Genomic DNA, 26,161 nt, shown 5'->3' on the forward strand with positions numbered 1-26,161 from the left:
CCTTAAGTTCTTATATAGTTAATCAATCAGGGTGTCCTGCCCTTAAGCTTTCCATATTTGGTCTGAATTTTAGTGGTCTTTCCCCTGTACATCATACTTCTCCTGATAACAAATAAATGTCATGCTGATCATTCATATAATTCCATTCTGGATAAAATTTTGAATTGATGCCACATGACTTCTAATCTCAACTAGAAGTTAATTTACAGTTAATCAGAGCCTCTGGCCCCTAACCTTTCCATATTTAGTCTCGACTGTGTCTCAGACAGTGATAATGTATAGGTCTGCAATTTGAAAATTGCAGCCCAATCACTTGGGTTGAATCTATAATTTCTCAAAAAACTATTGATCAAGTTTTAATAAAAAATTATGTATATACATTTTAAATTACATTTAAATATATGCAAAATAGTTTGTAGCTTTGACTGCACTTGACATTGTAAGTGCATTAAATAAGGTTGATTTTATATGTTTCTCATCAAGACTGTAAGCAAGTGCCACAGTAGTAGAGTTAAATGTTACATTCTGAGTACATTTAATTAACTCATAATTTTAAATTATTACTATTGAACTTTATACCTATGTTCATAGAGGATATTCCAAGCATTTTAATATAAAATATAAAATCAACAAATGTCTAAGTTTTGAAAAAATTTTAAAATTTTAGGTTTCTATATTTATTTTTCAATTATTATAGATGTTAAAAATCAAATGCATATTTGATAACATCATCTTTAAATATTTTATTCTTTCAAAATATTTTTCTTATTTATAAAACATCTAAAATGACTGATTTCAACTACAGTAAACTCCTGTACAACATGCAACTAGTACATATGCAAAATTCAAATTTTGTCGTTCAGAAGTATACTTTTCCCCCCCAACATTTAGACCTAGGTTTAAACTTGCATAAATTATCTTTTTGATAAAAATAATAACAAGAGATTTGTGGTTTCATACATAGGTATTATTCTGTCTTTTCCTTCCAATTTATCTATATTATATGGATGATATTTTAGTAAATTAAAGAAAGAATTTTAAATATTTCTTGAAAATTTCTAGATTATTTATTGATACATGCTACCTAATTAATAAATAATGTACTATTTCAATTTATATACATTAATATAAATTTGCTAACATTTTTATTATTTAATAAACCTTATAAACAGATTCTACTGTATTCTTACTTTTGGATTTTAAATATTTTTCAAGAGATTCAAGGGTGATAATATGTCTTAATTACCTACCATTTACTTTTCATTTTCTTTGATCATCTCTCAATCAATATCAGTTTAATTTCATAGCTAATAAGTAAGCTATTTATTTCTAATTAAGAAAAAACAAATTTTTTAAAACTAAGTCTAAGAATAAAACATATTAAAATAGGTTTATATATACTATTAATAAATAAAATACTACATAATTAAAATTTCATTATTTAAAAATTTAAGTATAAAAAATATTAAATATTTTTCTAATCAACATAATTTTCTACATAAAAGCAATAACATATTACAAGGATAGCAAGCAAGGACATGCAAATCTATTTAAACAAACAACTACAACTAACAAAACAAATAAATTTTTCTCCTAGGAAATAAAATCAACTTAAAAATTAGACAATCACATATATGTTTGCTTACAGAAACAATAATTAATTACATACAAAACCATTTTCATTAGTGAATATGAAATAACTAATATTTAAAAAGCTGCCGATAAAGCAACTAACCACTAAATTTTCAATATTTTAAAAATAATTATTTATAATAGTAAGCATTAAATAGAAATAAAATTTATGATTAAAAAAAATTTCACGAAAGAATAATTTAAAAATAGGTGTAAAATTATTAAATGCGTATGCATGTAAAATTACTATTCCTACATACAGCAATTTTTATTTTAACAGTAAATATATATAAATTGTTTCTTTATAAATAACAAGGAATAAATCCCCATAAAAATATGCAAAATATGTAATACAGATTTAGAAAAAAAGAAAACAATAAAAAATTAATATAATAATAAAAGTTTTTAGTATATTATCAAATTAATTTGATAGAGTTTTAGATTTGAGTAAAAAATAAATTCATCAATAAATTAATATTAAAAACTTTTAACATTAAACTAAACAAATTTGCAGAAGTAAAGTAAAAATAAGAAAGAAAGAACAAAAGAAAGAGCAATGTAAAGCTTCCCGAATATCCCTCAGGCAAGCAAACTGAGGGTATACCTGTGATGGCAATCTTTGCTGACCACTTGCAAGTCCCTTCCATGATGGAACTCTCACCCTGTTGCAGAGCATCAACATGTGTATCAGGATCAACACCAAATGTCAGCCTGTAACACGACACATCAACATAACATCAATACACCACATTCCTGGCATGCTGATAAGAAGCACATAAACCAAACGCACCGAGAGAAAGCACAGGCAAATCACATTACCATCACCACTGCCACTGCACACCACTACCATTGCCATTGGCACAACCTACCTGAATTCACACATCATACCTACCAGTTATCGCTATTTTTGCTGACCACTTGGATGTCCCATCTAGGACACTCTGTTTGACGGCTTTCATGTGCCCCGCGTGACTCTTTTTATCCACGCCAAAGACTTCCCTGTAGCCAGACAAATATATCAAACAAAGCTCAAAAAGATTAATTATCTACCTATAGTGACTGTTTCAGTACTTAACACTTTGAGTGTGAAGGCTTTAACCTATTTCTCTTCAGATGAAATTTACTAAATCACAAGGCTTATATTTTTATGTTAGAGGGATTATTTCTTTAATTTTAAAGTATATTTGTATAATCTTCTCAGTTCCCAATAAAATTTATTTCTATCATAAAATTATGATGCAATTTTATGTAATAATTTATGTTTTATGAAATAACATATAGAGGAATTGAATAAGATTAATTCATATAATTTAAAATTTTCTGTAAAAAATTTAAATCATGTTGAAATCTTGAAAGATGTTAGCAAAATTAAAGCCTTTGTAGATAAAAATATGAAATAGATTCAATTTTTAAAAACATTTTCCTATTTCTGAACATATATTTCTTTATAACTTATTAAAAAAATACATTGTATTATTGTTATATATTTATAAAATATTTTAAAAATAATGAATTACATTTCCTTCACTCAAAGTGTTAAAATGATAATTTATTTTGTTATAAATTTACAGTTAAAAATTCATTAAATATTGGAAAAATAAATGTTTTCTTTCTTCTTCATTTTAAATACTTGCATTTTTTAATGGATTCTTGAGAAAATTACAGTTTCTTTTTTGAACACACATAAAGTTATTAATAATAATGAGAAAAACTTTGTTAATGACATTAAAACAACTTTTAATGTTGTCAACAGAGTTTTTCATCATGATTAATTGTTGATGGTTAATGGTTAATGCCATGATCATGAATTTACCTGTATCATTAGCCAATAGATTTCAATGTAAATTGAAGAAAAAAAAATCAAGAACAATTAAAATAGGTAAACAGCTCATTTTATTATATACTTTAGAATAAGTTGCAAAATTTTTAAGTTTTGCATTTTAATATAAAGTAAATGTTTCTATTAATAGCAAGTATTATTTTCTTTGTTGCAAACACTATAAAATATTATTAATATTTATTATATCTTCTTTGTTCATATATTTTTATTGTTGTTATAAAAATTTCTTTCTAAACACAAATTTTAAAAAAATGCATATTCTTTTATATATTTTTTCTGTAAACAGTTATTATTTGATATTTAATATTTAAAAATTGTAATATAGTTGTATAAAGTTTATTTTTGTCTACAATAGATCTATATTTATATGAATTTTTGTTTGCCACAATCTACATTTATATTATATAATTTATAATTATAGAATCATATAAAGATATTCAGTTTTAAAATTTCTTCAAAGTTCTAAGAGAAATTTGTATTGTTTGAAATTTGTGTTATTTTGTAAAATGCAATTCCTGAAGAATGTTACTACATAAAAAAATGCTTAAAGTTCTTTACTTTTTTAAGATTATTATTCTTTAAAAACTGATAAACTTAGTTATATTAGGGCTATTTTTTAAATAAGGTCCTTTTGTGAATGAGAGGGAGAATGACATACAATTGCAGCAGTGTGCATGAGCATCAGCTTTGCGCGTGTTTAGATACCATTTGCAGCCGTATCATCTGTCTGTGTGCTGAGCTGTAGAAGTTTATAATGTTTAAGAAAATTGAGTCACTTGCCGACTGTAAGATACGATCTGTTATTCAATTTCAGCACAAAAGATCATGGTAACTGTCTTTTGGGACAGGAAAGGAACTTTGTTAGTGGATTTTATGCCAAGAGGCACAACAATCAATTTTGATGCTTATTGTGTGACTTTGAGAAAACTCCACTGTGCCATAAAAGACAAGCAGCGTGGCCTAATGTTTCCGGTGGCAGGCTGCAGATTTCTTTGAAGTCATAATTTTAAAAATTTTTGGGCGGTATGACAAATGTTTGAACAAAAATGGAAATTATGTAGAAAATTAGATAAAAGTATGTAGAATATGGGAAAAAATATATTTTAACGATATTTACAGTATTTTTCTTCTTATAAAAAAAATGGTACCTTATTTAAAAAATACTCTTCACAGTTATGATATCCTTGTATGTACAGAAATATGATTTTTAAGTAGAAATAATTAAAGTATTTTGTAAATCTAAGATAAATCATAGCTTACTTAGCATTATCTTGTTATCTTGAATATTTGAATTATAAATAATTATCATAATATGAATTAAATTACACACACTGCTTAATCATGATATGTATTGTTTATTAATAACATACCATATTTCTTTGTTTAAATCCCAGGATTTTATTTTTAAAACATAAATATACCTCAGGATTTTATCAAGGATATAGTTACCTTGCAACATAAGATGAAAAGGTAAAAACTGAAATACTGTTTATGTATTCATACATTTTCCAAATTGTCAAAACTTTTTATTGATTGTATTTATAGCTACAACATTTAAAATAATTACTGTTTTCATAGTTAACCCAATTCAGAATCTTCCAATTCAGTTATGTTGTTATTTGTATGTCATTGTAGGAATCAAGATCTTGCCTAACATCTGGTTCAACTATCTATCTCTTTCTAATTTGCATTTCCTTAATTATTCTTCAGTTGATAAGCTCTTGACTTATGAACTTAATTGTGACTTTCCCACACTCAAAATTAGACAATATTTATAATTTTATTTCAAAAAATGTTTTGTGAACCTTGGAATAGAAAATGTTATTCAACTCTAGATAATTTGTAGTAGTAGAATTTTACTTGAACTTCTAAACTCTAAACCACATTAACCCATATAGTGCAGTACTTCAACATGCTTCCTATTATATTCAACCCTGGGTTTATTTTTAACAGTACTTTTATTCCCTGTGGCTTAATCAAGAAAATACAGTATATCAAATAAATTTTTAAAAAAATTGTATTGTTTTTCACAGGTTTAAAAAGTATATAATAAATTAATAAACAGAGGCATTGGACACTCTGTTTGACGGCTTTCATGTGCCCCGCGTGACTCTTTTTATCCACGCCAAAGACTTCCCTGTAGCCAGACAAATATATCAAACAAAGCTCAAAAAGATTAATTATCTACCTATAGTGACTGTTTCAGTACTTAACACTTTGAGTGTGAAGGCTTTAACCTATTTCTCTTCAGATGAAATTTACTAAATCACAAGGCTTATATTTTTATGTTAGAGGGATTATTTCTTTAATTTTAAAGTATATTTGTATAATCTTCTCAGTTCCCAATAAAATTTATTTCTATCATAAAATTATGATGCAATTTTATGTAATAATTTATGTTTTATGAAATAACATATAGAGGAATTGAATAAGATTAATTCATATAATTTAAAATTTTCTGTAAAAAATTTAAATCATGTTGAAATCTTGAAAGATGTTAGCAAAATTAAAGCCTTTGTAGATAAAAATATGAAATAGATTCAATTTTTAAAAACATTTTCCTATTTCTGAACATATATTTCTTTATAACTTATTAAAAAAATACATTGTATTATTGTTATATATTTATAAAATATTTTAAAAATAATGAATTACATTTCCTTCACTCAAAGTGTTAAAATGATAATTTATTTTGTTATAAATTTACAGTTAAAAATTCATTAAATATTGGAAAAATAAATGTTTTCTTTCTTCTTCATTTTAAATACTTGCATTTTTTAATGGATTCTTGAGAAAATTACAGTTTCTTTTTTGAACACACATAAAGTTATTAATAATAATGAGAAAAACTTTGTTAATGACATTAAAACAACTTTTAATGTTGTCAACAGAGTTTTTCATCATGATTAATTGTTGATGGTTAATGGTTAATGCCATGATCATGAATTTACCTGTATCATTAGCCAATAGATTTCAATGNTTATAACTAGTTTTATTCACATTTTTGTTTATTTTTTAATTAAAATTAATGAATAAATTTGAATCAGTTAAACTGTTAAAAAAAAAAAAAAATTCAATATTTAGTTATAATCAAAACATTTTTCGATCATCATTCATGTTCTCTACTAATGATTAATATCAACTTTTAAATTCAAAAATGATATATTTACTTGTTATATTATAAATACAAAGATTATTTCATATATGAGTATAACCTTCTGATTTATATTACAACAAAGAGATTTCCAGGAAAAATATTAACAATTTTTCCTAACAATTATAAAATGAAAAATTTGAATATATAAGCTCAAAATATTCATTATTATTAATCTAAAATCAATTAAAATAGTTCAATTTGAAAGAAAATTAAAATTACAATTTTGTGATGGCAATGAGCAATGAAAATGATAGTATTGTGATTTTTTTTAAAATTAATATTTAAAAAAAATATATTATAGCTAAATATAGCAAATTTTAAATTAAGAAAATAATTATTTTCATTACTATTTAAATGTTAGCCATCATATATTGATTTATAATTATAATTACATTTTTAGACAACTATGAATTTTAGAATTAAAAAAATTTTTCTTTGAATTTTTAATTATGACAAAATTAAAATGATTTCACACAATTTTAATTCTATAAAATTAACTATTATGTTTTTATTATAATAAAATTATAATTTTCAGTTTCAGATTTACCTGATTAATTCAAAAATTTCTGGCTTATCCCTCTCTCTAATTTTCATTCTTTCTTTCATTGCCATAATAATATTGTTGGCTTTATCTTCTGCTCCATGCTTAGAGCTTTTTTCTGCTGCTCCTATTGAATTAAAATAATAAAGATATTTCACAATAAATACCATTTATATTTAATAAAATACTAGAAATTATACAGTAATATTTTTAAAAATTATATAAAACATCAAATTAAGAAACAACCTAATCTCTCCTCCATTTTTGTTATTCTTGTTGACATTTTTTTAAAAATATATAACTATTTTTTGTCTTATTTATTTCTCCATAAAAATTTTTAAATTCTGCATTTCAATCATCAAACTCTACCTTTCCATAGATAATCTCTGCAGAACTACAGACAACTAATCCCTTTTTAGAAGATATGAATAGACTTTAATCCCTGGTAGTTCAATACATGATGCATACAGAATATTAAAAAATATTAGATACCATTTTGTATTAATAGTGTATTAGTTAATTATTTTTATTTTTTGAAAAGTTTGCATTTTTATTGTAATTTATTTTTTTTCTTATTTCTCTTAATTCTTTTCTTTTCAATTTAAAATTAACTCAATTAAAGAAACTTAGCCTTAAATTTTACTTTCAGTGTGAGATGCTTCATCAAAAAATTCAAAAGAGAATCTCTTATGTATAAAAAATCATGTTACTGAGAAAACAGTAAATTTAAAAAATATTTAAAAACTTTGAAAAACAGCTAACATTTGCATAAATTGCATTGATATAGAAAGTGATATTTTAATTATTTTATTTTAAATTCTTCATATATTTATAATATATTAATAAAATAAATATTTTTAAAATACATAAATTAAAATAAATCTCATCTGTTATAAAAATAACTACTCAACAAATAAAAACAAAATTTATGCAACTGATATTATAGCAAGTTTACAAGGGTTTATGAAACATCCTTTTTTTTATGAATATGGAAAGCATAATTTTCCAGCATGTATATATTTTTGAGTTCTAGAATATAATTTTTATTTTATCTCAAAAGATTTTATTTATTGTAAATATAGGTAAAAATAGGAGAGATATTCAACTTATATCAAATTGAAAAATTGTTTTTCAGTTTGATAAGATGCTGATTGGGCTGCAATTTGAAAAAAATTTTAGATCTATAAATTCTCACACTCATCCATATTTCTGTCTGTCTGTCTTTCCTTAATCTCAAAAATGGAGTTAGATAGATTAAAGGAAAAAACCCAGATATGGAAACCTTATAAGCAGGAAACACCAATTAACTATATAATAACTTCTGATATAAATCAGAAGTCATTTTATTTCAATTCAAAAATTTCCCTTGAAAGAAGTCAGAAACATGACCAGCATGACTCAATTCTAAACGAAAAGTATGAGGTACGGGGCGAGACACTACTAATTTGAAAATGGAGAACATATACAGTAGAACCCTTCTAGTCCGCCCTCGGTTAGTCCGTCACTCCGGTTAATCCGACCGTGGTTGGAGTCGAGAAACTTGTCCCGACTCATCGGTGACTCACCGTCCGTGGCGTTTTTCTGTGTTTGTTACAGTATATGTTTTACATTGTGTGTACATGTACAGTTTTGTGTGTGTTTTCAACATGTCAGGAGTAAAACGTAAACATGTTACTCTTTCATTAAATGAAAAATTAGCAGTGCTACAAAGACTGGACAAAGGGGAAGATTGTTTAGTTTACTTTTTTCTGGTAATCCGACCTTTTTTGCATTCCGACCATACCCCCAGTCCCAAAGGTGACGGATTAGAGGGGTTCTACTGTATATTAAATTTAATAAATTAAAGATATGATTAAAAATTGCAGCCCAGTATTGTGATGATGTCACAATAAAAAATTGCTTGTTTTCATTTATGTTCTATATCACTTTCTCACAAGGAACCAGCAATAGTCTCCCATCATTCCAGGATCTCACCTGCCTTTATACCATGGTTCCATTGTTAGGATATCTTGGTGGAACCTCTTTCCTTGCTCATCACTGACAGCACCCAAATTTTTGGCAAAAACATTTAAATGCAAATATAAAAAGTGTAGTTAATGGGACATTCATTAACCCATTTCAGTGTAGTTTTCAAGTAATTTTCTTACAAATTTTCTGTAGTTTTTTGTTGTCCAAAATCTATGTTCATTCATTCATTCATGGGTGTTCTGTCCTAGGAAAGGTCCGTGGAAAGCAGTCAAATTATAGAATTATCCTTCTCCAACATTCTCTATTTCAGGCTTCCTCTTTTATTTCTTTATAAGTTTTGCCTAGTAAAAAATCATCTATCAATACTTTTCTTTTTCTTCCTCTTTGTTTCCTTGCATCAATTTTTCCTTCTAATGCCACTCGCATTAATCCTTCTCCTCGCAATATATGACCTAGCCAGTTATTTTTTCTTCTTTGTATTGTTTTTTAAAAGAGATCTCTGTTCCTGGACCAAATTTAAAACATCTTCATTCTTAACCTTTTCTGTCCACTTGATTTTCTTCATTCTTCGCCATAACCGCATTTCATATGCTTCAAGTTAGTTTATTTCCTTTTTCCTTAAGGTCCAAGTCCATGTTCCATATAAAGTTGTGCTCCAGGAAAAGCATTTTATTAACTTCTTTTTAAGTGTTCATTTTTCCAATAAGAAGGTTCTTATAAAAAGCCATTTTTCCAGCCCTGATTCGTTCTTTGATTTCTTTTTCACATCTGCCATCTCCCTGAATAATGCTGCCAAGATACCTAAAATGTTGAACTTGCTCTATTTTGTTTCCATCAATTAGGATTTTCAAATCTTTGCTAATTAGCCTTCCAACTTTCATCACTTTTGTTTTAGCTATGTTAATTTTCATTCCAAATTTTTTGCAAGTTTTGTTGAGTTTTGTTACCAAACATTGTAGAGTTTGTTCATTTGGTGCAAGTAAAGCAATATCATCTGCAAACCTAATACTTTGTATTAATTGGCCTCCAATTTTAATTCCGAGGCTGTCCTCACTTATGGCTTCATTCATTAATTCCTCAAGATAAATGTTAAAAAGAGTAGGTGAAAGTGTACACCCTTGCCTGACTCCTTTTCCAATACTGCATGGTTTGCTTTCTCCAGTTTTTGTTCGGATAATGGCAGATTGATTCATATAAAGTGAAGCAATGAGTCTTCTATCTCTCCAATCTGTTCCTATTTTTCTTAAGATTTCCATTAGCTTTGTCCAGTTAACCATATCAAAAGCCTTTTCCATGTCAATAAAGCAAATGTACGTATCCTTATTAACCTCAATGTTTCTTTCACAGATTGTTCTCAAGAGGCCAATAGCATCCCTTGTTCCTTTTCTGAATCCAAATTGTTCTTCACATAGAAATGTTTCAGCCTTGTTGTAGAGTCTTCTGTTAATGATTTTAAGAAGGATTTTTGAGGCATGTGAAATTAAACTAATTGTTCTAAAATCACTACACTTTTTAGCTTTTGCTTTCTTTGGTATAGGTATCAAAATACTTTGAGCAAAGTCTTCAGGCCATTCTCCTGTTTTATATATGAGATTGCATAAGTCTGTTATTTTCTCGATTCCTTCCTTGCCTAACCCTTTTAGAAATTCAGCTGGTATTCCATCTACTCCTTCTGACTTTTTGTTTTTCAATTCTTTAATTGCCAATCCAACTTCATCTTTCATGATAATAGGTCCTCTTTCATCATTAGCTATTTGAGAAGATTTTTCCAATTTTAACTCTTTAGGTTTGGTGTTCTCTCCATAGAGATCTCCAATATATTCTTTCCAATGGCCCATTATATCAGTTGGGGTTAAAAGTGCTTTTCCATCTTTGTCTTCAATACTCAGAATTTGGCGGGTATGATCATTTGTTAGTTCTTTGACTTTTTTGTATGATAGATCATATCTGCCTTTTTTGTTCAGTTCTTCGATTTCCTCACATTCCTTACTTAATCAAGCTTCTCTAGCTTTTCCAGTTTCATGCCTCAATTCATTATTTAGCTTCTTGTACATCATTCCCCCTTTTTCATTATTTATATTTTTCTAATTTCTTCTTTCATCCATTTTCTCAATCATTTCTTGAGTAATCCAAGGTATTTTTATTCTAGCACCATTTACATATCCAAGAAAATTTTCAGCCGATTCCTTTATTATATCTTTAATTCTTTTCCAATTTTCGTTTGGGTCAAACTCACAGTCAAAGTCATATGGAAGTTCTTTTAATTTATATTCCAGGTTTTCTTTAAAATTTAATCCAGTATTTCCATTTAGCTTTTCCAAATTCCATCTTTTTATTCTTTTGGCTCTCAAAACTTTTTTCAATTTCATCACAATATCTGCAGTTAATAAGTTGTGATCAGAATCTGCATCTGCTCCTGGATATGTCTGAATTTTCTTGACTGCATTCCTAAAACGACTTTGAATAAGAATATAATCTATTTGATACCTTCCAATGTCTCCGGGCATTTTCCAAGTGTATAGTCGACGTTTGGATTGTTTGAACCATGTGTTTCCAACTATTAATTGATGCTTGGTAGCAAATTCAACTAGTCGTTCGCCTCTTTCATTCCTATTTCCTAGCCCAAACTTGCCCACAATTTTTCCATCTCCTCCTCCTCCTACAGATGCATTCCAGTCTCCCATAACAATTAGGCATTTCTTAGTTTTATCATTTTCTATTATATCTTCAATTTGGTCATAAATTTCTTCTACTTCTTCATCGTCATAGTCTCCAGTAGGCATGTATACTTGAAATATCATCATATCCATGGGATCGCTTTTTATTTTAATCATTAAAATTCTGTCACCTCTGCATTCAATTCTTTCAACTGAGTTTTTTACCTTCTCACCTAAAATAAATGCTACACCATTCTTTCCTTTAGTTCCACAAGAATAAATAACCCTGAATTCATTGCTAAAAAAGTCACCGCTGTCCTCCCATCTAACTTCACTAAGCCCAAGAATATCCAAATTCTGCCTCTTCATTTCTCTCTTGACATTTTCCAACTTATCCGGTCGAAGCATGGTTCTTATATTCCATGTTCCTATTCGAATTCTTCCTATGGGGGTCTTCCTATGGGGGTTTTGTGTGGTGACGACCTGGGAAGCCCCATAACTTCTCCTGCTGGGCATGACACCTTTCTCTTGGAGATGAGTCCCATATTTGCCAGTATGATAAATAGGTTTTCTGCTTTCCATTAACAAGGGAGGTATAGCTGAGGTGGTTTCCCGTTGCCTTCCTCATGGTTTCTGATCAGAGTTTTCCTTCTCCTAGGCAGGTTGCCTACCAAGGCTTAAGAGTCCTGCCTACCCCGGCAAAAGGCATATAGCGGCCTAAATCGCCTTGACACAGCACATCAAGATTACAAATAAATAATCTTCTTAACAAATTATCTCTATTAGCAAAATTTTACGAATTTTTTTTTCTATGTTACAACTCCTTTAAAAGACATCCATGCACTTAGTTCAACATCATTCAATTTTTGAGCAAACTGTGCATCCAGCAGTAATTTTCTGATCTGATGTACAAATACTCCTTCTTTAAGCTTAGTCTCACTTAGTTTTGAAAAAAATCTGTTTAAGGTATTTGAAAGCAGACCTTCTTTATCCAGTGCTTTGATGAAGGTTTTATTAATCCAAGTTTTATATGTAGTGGAGATAACAAGACTTTTTTGGGATCAACTAAAGATATATTCTTTATATTTGCTTGGCATGAAACAAATTTATCTTTCTGAGGCCATTCTTTTACTTTAAAATGATTTTGTGTTACTCTACTATCCCAAAAACTACAATACTTAGTAAAACCACCCTGAAGTCCCAGTAACAACAACCCTATAACTTTTAAGTCTCCAAATATCTGTATTTTAACAGATAAAAGTTAAAGATCACTGTCTTTCAGCATTAATAAAGTTTTGATGAGTAAAGCACAAAAATAAACAAAATATCTGACAAGCACTTTTAACATGTGTAGAATGTCTTCTTCAGGCAAAATGAAAACAAATTTTAGAATGTTGATATAAATTTTACATTAACATTAATATGTTCTAATTGAAGTGAATTCCATACATGTCGAAAGTGCTTGATAGATATTTTGTGCTTTACTTGTCAAAATCTTATTAATGCTGAAAAACAATCATCTTGAACTTCTATCTGATAAAAATCTGGTGTGACAAAATAATAATTTCTTTCACATCTGTATTTAACATTAAGTCTTTGCAAGTATTTTTAAATTCTATAAGATCACAACTTGAAAACCTTACATGCCAAGTAATTTTTAAATTAATTTTCATGCTCAGTGCACAGAAATTAAAAAAATATATCTTTTCCCCTACAGTCACAAAATGGCTATAAACTAATGTAATTAGAATACTGTTTCTCTATTCTATTGTAGTTCTGGTTTACTTAATGATATCCTTAAAAAATACTTAAAATATTATAGAACTAACAGCCTATATGATAATGGAAATTCAAGAACATTAAAAAGTTGGTAATTCTAACCATTATTTTTCTAACTTCAGAATAATATATATAGACAGTAATTACTCAGACTTGGTAATTAATAGAATAATGAAAATAGCTCATAAATAATCTATATTATCAAACTCTGCATTGTAATTTATAAATGTATTTTACTTTATTACCAAAATATAAAATTTCTTTAATTTCAAAAATATCTTTTAAAAATTCTATTCATTTTAATCATTTACTATANAATTGGATTGCAATTTCTTAAATATAAGTTTTGATTGTTACCATAAATTAAAATATTCTAAGTCATTTTAGTATTTAATATATCTCAAAAATCATATCCACCAAGCAGAATGCATTGCTATTATCAATTTGTTTAAATTAAATGCCATACTGATGAGGGAAATCAAAACATGTTTATTCTACTCTCACCAGTTCTTCAGACTGGAGTCTAAGTATACAGTACTAAAATACCTTGAAATTAAAAAAAAACTCCAGTAAATAATCATGAACATGACTAACATTTTTGATCCTTTCCATGGATCTTTAGGTGAAAGATTTCGTATTGGAATGCTTTTTGAATATCATTGCTTTTTTTAATATGTTCCATTTTCGAATACATTTATAACTAATTAAAACTTGGCGTGAGACATTGATAGCATAAAAAATATAATAATAATAATAACTCTCCCGTGGTCACCATCTGGTCGTGGTGGGAGAGCCCAGTAATTTTACTGATCCATAGAGCAATGCAGGCTGGAGCACAAGCTCCTGGTAGGGACACTCATGAAAATCCGAAAGGATACTAAGCAAATATATCGCTTTAAAGAAGACCTTACACGCGCACTTAAATGGTTTCGCAATAATAATATTACAGTGATCAAAGCTGATAAGACCAAAATATTGGTCTTAACGAAAAGGAGTACATATGAAAAGGAGATGCATGAATACATTAATGCTACCAGATGCGTCGTACAACAAAACAAAGTAATCGACAAACTGCATAACAGGGTTAAACGCTTTTCTAATTCTAAATTGGCTGCAGTACTTGAAATGTGGGATATTATCATGGACGCCCTAGATACGCCCAAGCTTTTCGCTTTTGCTAAGATGAATAAGCAGGGCCACAAATTGAGACCTGTGGTTGATAAGGCCACAGCCCCCACTCGCAAGTTAGAAGCATTCATGCACGATTTCATCTCTCCAAAATTACAAGATTACCAATACTCCATCTCCAATCCGGCGGAATTAATAGGGTTCCTCAAAAACATCGAAAAGCCTGCCTACATCTCTGTCATGGATTTCCGTTCTTTATATCCATCCATTGAATTACCACCATGTTTTTGCGCACTCCGAGATTTTCTATTACGAAACATCTATGACCAAGGGTTACACCAACAAATTCTTGAGGTCTCANGTTCCTCAAAAACATCGAAAAGCCTGCCTACATCTCTGTCATGGATTTCCGTTCTTTATATCCATCCATTGAATTACCACCATGTTTTTGCGCACTCCGAGATTTTCTATTACGAAACATCTATGACCAAGGGTTACACCAACAAATTCTTGAGGTCTCACATCTGATTTGCTACAGCTCAATTTTTCAATTTGGAGGAACCACGTATGCACAGGGTAGAGGTGTACCTATGGGTAGTGCGGTCTCAGGCAACCTATGTGAACTGGTAATCAGACAGCTTGAAAATAAAATAATTCCGAATTTCAGCCACGACATCATATTGTACAAGCGATACATAGATGATATCATTATTTTATGGAGGCATGAACCCGACATCACCCTCTTTACGAATCAGATGAACGACAATCCATATGGCCTTGCCATAGAGCTTGAGCAGCATAGTGACTCCGCTGTACATTTTCTTGACTTGGACATCGCATTTGGAGCAGACACCATATACACTTCTGTCTACCGCAAAACTTGTCACTTCCCAACGTATATCCCAGCGAACTCATGTGATCCATTCAGATATAAAATGGCGGCGTTTAGAGCACTAGTTAAGAGGGCCCACACGCATTGCTCAACACAGGAGGCTTTAATCCAAGAATTGAACTATCTACATAACATCGCCCTACAACATGGATTCAAAACCATGGTCCATAAATTAGCACAACAATTCAGCTTTGGCCTCCCACCTACTCCTCCACAGAATGGGGATAATGTGGAGCAAGACCATCGCATTGTTCCAGTCACATACAACCTGTTCCTAACATCCTTGTATCAGAAAATCGCTAAAAAACAAGGATTACGCTTGTCATTCAGGAGGTGCCCGTCTATGTTTAGGCTTCTGCGCAATGAAAAAGATAAACCTAACGAGGATAAACTACCAGCTATCCCCCTAACGGACCATAGATTTGAAAGGGAACTGGTCTACATCGGCGCCACTAAACGTGCTATTGGTGGGCACTAAACGTGCTATATACGTGGGCTGAACACCAACGGGACATCCTCCACAACAGAGGTTCTACATCGTTATCAATATATGTGTCTGACCCAGAGATTTCGGTAAACTTCGACAACGCCAAACTCCTCATTACCACATCCTTTATAGACCACCTCAAGTGGTTGGAACAAATGGAAATTTGCAAAGCATACAACACTTCGGCGCCTATTAACTCGAGGGATGAAATTACCCTGTCCCTAGCATGGCAGGCCCTACTCCAGAAGGAAGATACACGTACATAAATACTTATAGTAAATTGGGTATTAAAACATCATTCCCGCTTATATGATCTTTTATTTTTATTTTTTTGTTAATGTAACACATCCATAAAAACCGTTTTAAGAATACCGGGCATTACGTAACGAATGTTGTTTACGGAATACTGGAATGCACGTGATTCACGTTTGTTTGACTTTTGAAATGTAGTTCTGAAGGATTTATATTTTTTCGAACGTCGCATTCAAATGAAGTTTGTTCTACTGGTCTTTTTAACAAATTTTAAAGAAGAATCTGTGCTTGAGAAAGGACCCAGGGAAGGATCCGAAAACGTTTGCATCTAATCTGAATCAAATTTAATACCGGTTAAAGGTTTGATGAGGTATTATTTTTATATTAATCCGGTGTTTGAAGATTTTTATTCATTTACTATACTTAACTAATTACAGAAATTTTATGTTTGTCATTATTTGTCTATATTCTTTTTATGATTAACATATATCTGGCTTTATTTGCAAAAATAGACAGTTCTGTTGCACATTTGGAGCATGGCTACAGTTATTAGAAACCTAAAACAAAACATTGAGATTGATTGAGATGTCAATGAAAGCAAAGTGGCAATGAGGGTATATAAAAAAAATGAAGCACTGATCATACTATAGTCCAGCAATTTCTCATGACCCATTCAATTACAAAATATCAATGTTTAAAGCACTAATTAGAAGGACACACATGCACAGCTCTGGCTGGGGGTTAGACACAAAGAAGGAAATTGGAGTATATCAAGGAATTAACAGCCAAACAGAAATATCAAAGAAATAGGATTAAAGAGTTAATAAAAGACTATGAGAATAATCCACTAAGAAATAGGAAAGAAGTGAATATGAAAGGACCAATGAGAATAGTTAAGTATAACAGGCAACGTAGAATGTGCAGTACATAAACACATAGTGGATGTGATGGGTAACAAAGTTTGCTGTACAACAGGGGTGTCCAACCTTTTTGTTTCTCTGGGCCGCATTGGAAGAAGTCAAGGAGTTTTGGGCCACAAGTATTTATAATATATACTTGTGTCCCAATATACAAGTACAGTATATTTAAAAATTAACATATATAGATTATAATAATAAGTATTAAAACTTTATCAAGAAAAAAGGATATTTTAAAAAATTACCTCTACAGACACTTTCAATTTTTACTTAGAAATAGATAAATTCATTTATTATAAAAGAGACTAAAGAAAATTTATTTGAAAAACACAAATATTTGTTTTATTTCGGTCTCTAATTATTAAAAAGCGACGAAACATCATTTTAAAGTGCATTTTTATTCAATTAATATAATTATAAATAATATGTAGCCGAAAAAGTAGCGAAAGCGCCAAATGATATTTTTTACGTCAAGCAAAAAAAAGTAGCCACATTTGGCCCAATGTAGCCAAATCTTGCAACGTTGGAAGAAATACTAAATAAAGCTGGAGTTGTGAATCAAAGGATTATAGACCCAAGTGCGGGAAAAAAGAGGCAAAGAACAAAAGATAAAGGAGTGAAAAAGGTTGAAAAATTACGGGTCTATATTTGCTTAACAGAAGATCTATTTAACGTTTCTCACTACTACATCTTTTGTCCTTTCTCATCTTTCCCTCCTTTTCCCAAATTTGGGTCTATAATCCTTTGAGTCACAGCTCCAGCTTTATTTAGTAATCCTTCCGCATTCACATATCTCCAAGTATTTGAAAATATTTCTTTCCACTCAAACATAAAATATGAATAGAGGTTTACGGCTTTGTGAAACTTTTTTTTGAGTTTATGCCATTGAAATAAATAAATAATAATAAAAAATTAAAACATTTGTCAGTTTTGTTTACACGTTTCTTGGGCCGCATTGGAACTTGCCTTGGGCCGCATGCGGCCCGCGGGCCGCGGGTTGGACACCCCTGCTGTACAACATCATCTGTGGCTTTCTAACTATGAAAAAGGAAATCTAAACTGGAAAATAATTCAGTTTGAATTTAATCTTATAATTAAATTAAACTGCTAAGTAGTGAAACATGAGGAAACACCGGGTGTTTCCTCATGTTTCACTACTTTGTAAGATACCAGTTTGCCATGACAGATATGGGATGTGATATGGGAATTACATTATACAACTAGTTTAGGAGATAAAGACTTAAGAAAGATTTATAAGTCAGCCAAACAAGAAATGTGCATTAATTTCAATGAAAAAAAGGATGTTAATGTGGCAATCTGCCGTACTGTTTTCTGTCTCCTCTACTTACCCCTTGTTCTATCCAATTTTTGTAAACTTGCCCAAACCAGCTCTTTTGTTGTATGAAGTATGGACTCCTGCTAAGGAGAGACTGTCTGGAGAGTACAACAAAAAGGCAGCCTAGTAAAGAAAAGCCTTTACTTTTCCCAAGACACAGACAGGAATAGTAGTGAAAGAAGCTTGAGGAAGAAGGCATTGAGGAGCTTTTCAAATGAGTCCAGATGAGTCCATCACCTTCCAGAACATTCCATGCTGGAAGGTGATGGACACTGGAGCTGAATGTATTCCACTCCTTGCTGGCAAGAAGTATTTTTGACCTCCTTAATTTTGTAATTATAAAATCCATTATGTCATGCTTATTATTACTTGTATCATTGTTAATTACTACAATTAGGTCCATGGTAGCTTTATTATAATTAATTTTAACTGTACTGTACATGCTGGTGCAGTTACAAAGCCAAGTATTGTTTCACTGGAAGTGGCTGATAGCTTAAGTCTTGTGAGAACTTTTGTATGCTTGGGCATATTAAAATGTTGTTTTTGTTAAGGTAAATCTTTGTGTCACATTTTGTTTTTATGATCCCAATATAAACTTTGAAATCTTACATTAACAATGTTTGGAATCCTATACGAAGTCCATGTGTGACTTCAGGATACTTAAAAGTGTATTTGGTTTTATGATGATCTTTTAATGTATTTAAATTCATCTGAATTTTTAATTCCATTTTAAACAGTTGTTTTAAATTAGTTATAAAAGTTGTGTTTGTGTCAAAATTTGGAAGATTCTATTGTATCAAATTTTCAGTTATTCAGAAAATAGATTCTAATTCTGATTCTAAAAATTTGTTTCTGTCTGAAGATGGATGTTTAAACAACTGAAAACAGTTGCAATAATAAAATAAGTGCTGGAAAAATAAGGTATGATAACTGTAACAATAAGAAAACTAATGTATTCATTTGCAGGTTCACTTTGGATAATGTGAAATCTCAGATAATCAAAGTTCTACTATATCTTTAAAGAAGAGAAAATTAAGTTTTAAAACAAAAAGCAGTTTTGAAATTTTATAATTTTTTAAAATTTCATTACATTTAGAAAAAGTCTTGATAGACATTTGATTTCTGCCTCTCCCCCCTACAATAACCAGGGCCCATTCTAGGGGTGGACAACCCAGACATTTGTCCGGGACAGCAAATCTAAATAGTAGCATTTTAGTTGTAAATGTGACAAAATATTTATAAGTTAAATGATTAATTGAAATTTATATTTGTTGATTTTTTTCTGTGGCTAAAATTACTATGCAATTTACATTTCATATTTACTATTTTTGTCTAAAAGCTAAAAAAATATTTGAGATCATTAATTCCGAAGAAAACAACCATAAAAGAGGACTTTTGGGCAAAAAAGACAGTATAAGCGATGTACTAAAATTAATAACAATGTTAAATTTTGCCCCAAATCTTAGTGTTGTCTTAAGAATATTGCTGACTATACCAATAACTGTAGCTAGTGGGAAAAGGAGTTTCTTTAAATTAAAATGAATTAAGAACTTTTTATGTTCCACTACCATGCAAATTCATCTTAATAGTTTGACCATATTGGCGATTGAGCATGAAACTGCTGATCAAGTAAACTTAAAACAATTAATAAAAAAGTCTGAAGAACTAAAAGTGAGAAAAAAATTTCTTGTGATTTTAGGGTAGTTGATGTTACTTTTGCTTAATTTTAATAGGATATAAGTTGTATATAAGATGGATACATACAGGTGCATTTTAAGTTTTACTGTTTTGTAATACTTAACTGTTAATTTTATATTACATATTTCATTTTAAATAAATGTTTTTATTATAATTTAAAACCATTTGATTTTTATTTAAAATAAAAGATATATATTTTTAAAAAGTATGTGTTTAAGGGATGCCAATTTGTCTTTTTGTCCTGGGTGACATAAATGCTAGAGCGGGCGCTGACAATAACATATTGTAAGAACAAATAACACCCCTTAAAACAAAAACAAATAAGTTAAAAAATAAATAAGTAGAAAAATAAATAAAAAAATAAAAGAAGATAACAAATCTTAAAATATATATAGTGCTTTTTTACATTTAAATTTAAAATCAGGAAAATCAAGATGTAAAAATTCATCAAAATTATTAAGATTTTGTGATATACAGTAGAATAAACATCATTGGGATAGATTTGATAAAAGGAGTAAAAACATAAGTAAATGAGTGAAGTTTTCTCAATGGAATTTGGAGTGAAAGCCAATCTTGATAAATATAAACCATTAAAATATTTGTAATATATCAACTAATCAAAATATTTAATTCTCTTGAAGAAAGATGGGATGCCCAGATGAATTCTAGCAATATTAGATTTAACGGTGAAAGGCAAATTACACATTTTGTAAAATGCAAAATATATCTTATTAATAGCAGAAGTAATCTTGTGTAAAAGGAAAGGTGCAGCCATTGATCAGATGGGCAATCCATAATCAATGCAAGACTGAAAATTAGAATTAAAAAATGGTTCTCAATGCTCTTTTATGGGTTTACAAAATTGCTATAAAATTCCACATCTGACTTGTTTATCAATATGATTTTTGAAAATAAGTTTGGTGTCAAAAACTATGCCTAAATCACTAATAGAAGTTACATAATTAGTTGGATAAGAATATATAATATTGAATTAAATATATTGAATATTTCAATATATAATACTGAATAATATATAATTGGATAAAAAGATATAATTATGAAATCAGAAGAGTTTAATTTGTTAGTTTTGGTGTTTGAATAAAACATATCTATTACAGTTTAACTTATTTTAACACTGCCCAAAAACCTGTAAAAAAACATATTAGTTACTGATAAAACAATTCCAAACAATAAAAGAAACCACTCATATCAGACATTTCTTTGTAGATGCTTTGTAGGATGGAATTCTGATTGTCTTTCTGAAACATCTGATGTGAGTATGCTTTTCACCATTTGAAAATATTTCATCAGTAAAAGAAAAAGATTTTACATTAGATTTTTAATTCTTTTAATTAAAATGCTACAAAGCTGAATTTATGTTTTATAAATGTATAAATGTTACAGCAGCAGTTACAACAGAAGTACAATGACAAGGAGAGTAAAAATTCCAGCTTTGCTAGATGTTAACAAAGAAAGATATGATGTGTGTGCTTTTCATCAATTGAAATATTTCATCAGTGAATAAAATTTTTTAAGTTATTTTACTTGATTCATTTTACATAAAAGCTGTCAATTACTTTCTTTTGCATCAAGAGAAATATTTTATTAATCAATATTTTAGTAGCATTAAAAACAAAATAAAATCTAAATATGTTTAATAATTTATATTTATATTAAATTATTGTTAGTAAGATAGGTGTAATTTAATTTGTCATAAATAAATTTGATATAATTACTTACTCTGTAAACAGTCAGCATTTAAGAGATCTTTACACTTCTCGTGGCATTTCACACCACATTCAGTACATCTCACTCCTTGCCTTGCAATTCCCCATAATAAACCTTCACATTCATAACAATATGTTGGTGATGTTGCTGTCCACGGTTGAAAATTATGAGGAGTTGTACTGGATATGGGATATATCAAAGCTTGTAATGTTTTTTTGTACACATGCATTTTCTAAAAAAGAATAAAAATCATTTTTATTCTCTCAAATAAATAAAATTTTTAAGAATAATTCAAAAAATTAAAAAAAAAATTTTTATTTATGTTCTGTCAATTGTACAGTTTTATATTTCAGCTAAATCTAATGAAAAATAAAATAACCTTTTTTAAATTTTATAATTATTAATTTAAAAATGCCTACTTAATTTTTCATAATACACTACTCAAATTTTGCAATTAAATTGTCTGATAAATTGGATTGCAATTTCTTAAATATAAGTTTTGATTGTTACCATAAATTAAAATATTCTAAGTCATTTTAGTATTTAATATATCTCAAAAATCATATCCACCAAGCAGAATGCATTGCTATTATCAATTTGTTTAAATTAAATGCCATACTGATGAGGGAAATCAAAACATGTTTATTCTACTCTCACCAGTTCTTCAGACTGGAGTCTAAGTATACAGTACTAAAATACCTTGAAATTAAAAAAAAACTCCAGTAAATAATCATGAACATGACTAACATTTTTGATCCTTTCCATGGATCTTTAGGTGAAAGATTTCGTATTGGAATGCTTTTTGAATATCATTGCTTTTTTTAATATGTTCCATTTTCGAATACATTTATAACTAATTAAAACTTGGCGTGAGACATTGATAGCATAAAAAATATAATAATAATAATAACTCTCCCGTGGTCACCATCTGGTCGTGGTGGGAGAGCCCAGTAATTTTACTGATCCATAGAGCAATGCAGGCTGGAGCACAAGCTCCTGGTAGGGACACTCATGCCAGTAAGGTCTGTGGGGAGAAATGAAGCTAAGAGTGACCACACCCACATTCTGTGGAGATAATTATTATGGTAGTAACCAGATCTAAGTATGATACTGGCTTGGATGTCACCCGGGTTAACAAGGTCCGCGTTCGTGGGTTAGGCAGAGGCTCACGTTCGAAAAATAGGCCACAGTCTCCCTTGGTTACCGGTGGCGAAAGCAGCGCCGGCCCAAGCATGGCTACTGCAATGCCCTCAACAGATGTGAGGAATCAACCTAGCCTTGGTGTTTCTGTGGCAATGCATCCACAGACCACAAAGGCTGGAAAACCACGCCAACGGATGAAATGGACAACAGAAATGAACGAGTTTATCATCCGCACTTACTACACCATCACAAGACTCGAAACAAACATGACAGCATACAGACAACAACTACACCATAGATTCACACAACAATATCCTCACCTCACTGTCACCGAACAAAGGGTTGTTGATCAAAAAAGAACAATTATACACAACAACCTTATCCCACAAACAACACTTGAACTTATCAAACAACAGGTTGCTGATCAAATACATCAACAGACAGAAACATTTAACATTAATGAAGATCACGTAACCTGTCAGGATAATCCAGCAACAAGCACTGATTACAGCACACACACAACAAGTACCACTAATGATACTGCAGGCACTTCCCCATCCATCACTGATAACGTAGACATAGAATTAGTTAATACACTCTCACTTATATTTCAGGAAACACTCACTAAATATACAGGCACAGATCCCACACAAAGACCAAGAATACCGAAAATCAACACGTCAAAGGTAGTAGGAAAAACACTAAATTATGTAAACACTCACTTACTACCAAACTACATTCATTCAATTTCTACATTCTCAGACATTCATACATTAGTTTATGCTGGGGCAGTCACAGTAGTAACACACCATAGACTGAAAATACAATCGCAGACAAACACACACAAAACACAATTCTATCACAAGCCTACCTGGCAGAGAAGAATAGAAACACAAATAAATGACATTAGACAGCAATTAGGCAGGCTGACACAATACATTAAAAACAACATAACACCCAAATTAAAGAAACAACTCAAAAACATTTTCAAGAAAATCAAAACACACACAAAACGTGAACATCACAGCACACACATTACAGAATACATCGATACACTAAAACAAAAACTCGCAGCAAAAGCACATAGACTTAAACAATACAAAACATGTACATTATGAAAACAACAAAATAAATTATTCACAAACAATGAAAAACTTTTCTACAGACAAATCAGTACCAAAACAAACACTGATACACAGCACAGTGGCACACCAACAGAAGAAGAACTCACAACTTATTGGTCTTCTCTTTGGTCCAATGCTGTTACACATGATGCTGATGCAGGCTGGATCAAGGAGGAGAACAGAAACTTGCACAACATACCAACTATGCCCTGTGCTGAAATAAATGTACACGACATCCGCTACGCTGTTAACAGAACACACAACTGGAAGACACTTGGTGTAGACAACATTCACAATTTCTGGTACAAAAAGTTTGCACCAGGAACTAGCTAAACATCTAACACACAATCCACAAGACATGCCAAAATTTCTTCCTCAGGGCATCACCTACATGAAACCTAAAAACAACAGACCCACACAATACAGACCAATTACATGTCTTCCAACACTCTACAAATTATTGACATTCTGTATCACAAACAAAATATACAAACATGTTGAAGAACACGACATTCTTATGGAACAACAAAAAAAAGGTTGTTGTAGAAATCACAGCATGCAAAGAACAGTTACTCATAGATTCGGTCATTCTACGCAAGCACGCAAACAACACAGAAACATACACATGGCAGATATAGACTACAGAAAAGCATTCAACAGTGTTCCACACAGTTGGCTGCTACATATTCTACACATGTACAAAATACATCCATCACTCATTGCATTCTTCGAAAACACTATGCAGCACTGGAGAACAACACTGCATCTAAGGGTTAGTAACACTTCCATACAAACAAATGAGATATTCATTAGGCGAGGAATTTTTCAAGGAGATCCCTTGAGTCCTCTCTGGTTCTGACTAGCCCTGAACCCATTATCCAACATGTTAAACAACACGCATTATGGCTACAATATCAGACATGAAAAAACAACACAGTTTACACTGTCACATCTCATATACATGGACGACATAAAACTTTATGCATCCACACAGAAAAAACTTCATCAACTCCTACAAATCACACATTCATACACTAAGGACATACAAATGGAGTTTGGCTTAGACAAATGCAAAAAACTTCACATAGAAAAAGGAATTCTGAAGAAAGAAGATTTTGCACTTGGAAATGGAGATGTTATTGAATCCATGGAAGAGGGCAAATTCTACAAGTATTTAGGATTCCAACAGGCTAAACTAACAGAACATACACAAATAAAGCAAAGATTAATTAAAGAATATCAAAGTAGGTTAAATGCTATTCTCAGAACACAGTTAAATGCAAAACACACAGTTAAAGCAATAAACACATATGTTGTCCCAGTACTCACATACTCGTTTAAAGTTATACATTGGACTCACACAGATCTTGAGCAACTCCAAAGGAAAACAAGAACAACACTTACTAAGCATAAACAACATCTTCCTAAATCCGCCATAGAAAGATTAACCCTTCCACGTAAAGATGGCGGACGTGGCCTGATTGACATAATTAACCTTCACTACAAACAAATACAGACACTGCAAGAGTTTTTCTACAAAAACAAGAAACATCACAGTTAAATAAAGCAGTAACTCTAGCAGACTCAAATAGCACACCATTAAACTTACACTCACATCATACAGACATGACACAACATAAAAAAAGCATAGACACCATTAAGCAATTGTGGACTCGAAAGGCACTCCATGGCAGGCATCCTTATGACCTGGCCCAGGATTACGTTGACAAAACTGCATCAAACAGCTGGTTAGATCGGGGATGCCTCTTTGGGGAGATGGAAGGATTCATGATTGCCATACAGGATCAGGTCATAAATATTAAAAACTACAGAAAATACATACTCAAAAATACTACACTCACAAATGACACATGCAGAAAAT

At 30.3% G+C, this 26,161-nt stretch overlaps 1 protein-coding gene across 4 annotated transcripts; it reads right to left on the reverse strand.

Moving 5' to 3' along the window:
- Window positions 1–22,242, reverse strand: LOC111624582 (protein unc-13 homolog B-like). 4 transcript variants are annotated; one of them, XM_023367476.1, is made up of 4 exons: window positions 22,025–22,242; window positions 7,177–7,297; window positions 2,237–2,343; window positions 1–1,329 (listed from the first exon to the last, which is right to left on the reverse strand). In XM_023367476.1, exons 1-4 carry the CDS (start codon window positions 22,239–22,241, stop codon window positions 1,274–1,276), a joined length of 501 nt encoding a protein of 166 aa, XP_023223244.1. In that variant the 5' UTR covers window position 22,242; the 3' UTR covers window positions 1–1,273. The 4 variants fall into 4 exon arrangements, with proteins under 4 accessions (XP_023223244.1, XP_023223245.1, XP_023223246.1 ...); XM_023367477.1 differs by lacking the exon at window positions 2,237–2,343 and adding an exon at window positions 2,525–2,631; XM_023367479.1 differs by lacking the exon at window positions 1–1,329 and adding an exon at window positions 2,525–2,631 and having other exon boundaries at window positions 2,302–2,343.
- Window positions 22,243–26,161: the final 3,919 nt, after the last annotated feature.

This window comes from Centruroides sculpturatus, unplaced genomic scaffold, assembly GCF_000671375.1.
Source record: "Centruroides sculpturatus isolate CEXI.00-Female unplaced genomic scaffold, Cexi_2.0 scaffold15, whole genome shotgun sequence".
Classification (NCBI taxonomy): domain Eukaryota; kingdom Metazoa; phylum Arthropoda; class Arachnida; order Scorpiones; family Buthidae; genus Centruroides; species Centruroides sculpturatus.

Bases quoted from the DNA above. Each gene is read 5' to 3' on its own strand.
- LOC111624582 (XM_023367476.1), bottom strand. From the start codon at position 22,241: ATGCATGTGTACAAAAAAACATTACAAGCTTTGATATATCCCATATCC. The intron at 7,298-22,024 runs GTAAGTAATTAT...TTAATTCAATAG, and splicing joins AAATGCTGACTGTTTACAGA to GAGCAGCAGAAAAAAGCTCT. The intron at 1,330-2,236 runs GTATACCCTCAG...TTTCTTAATTAG, and splicing joins AGCAAAGATTGCCATCACAG to AAATAAATAGCTTACTTATT.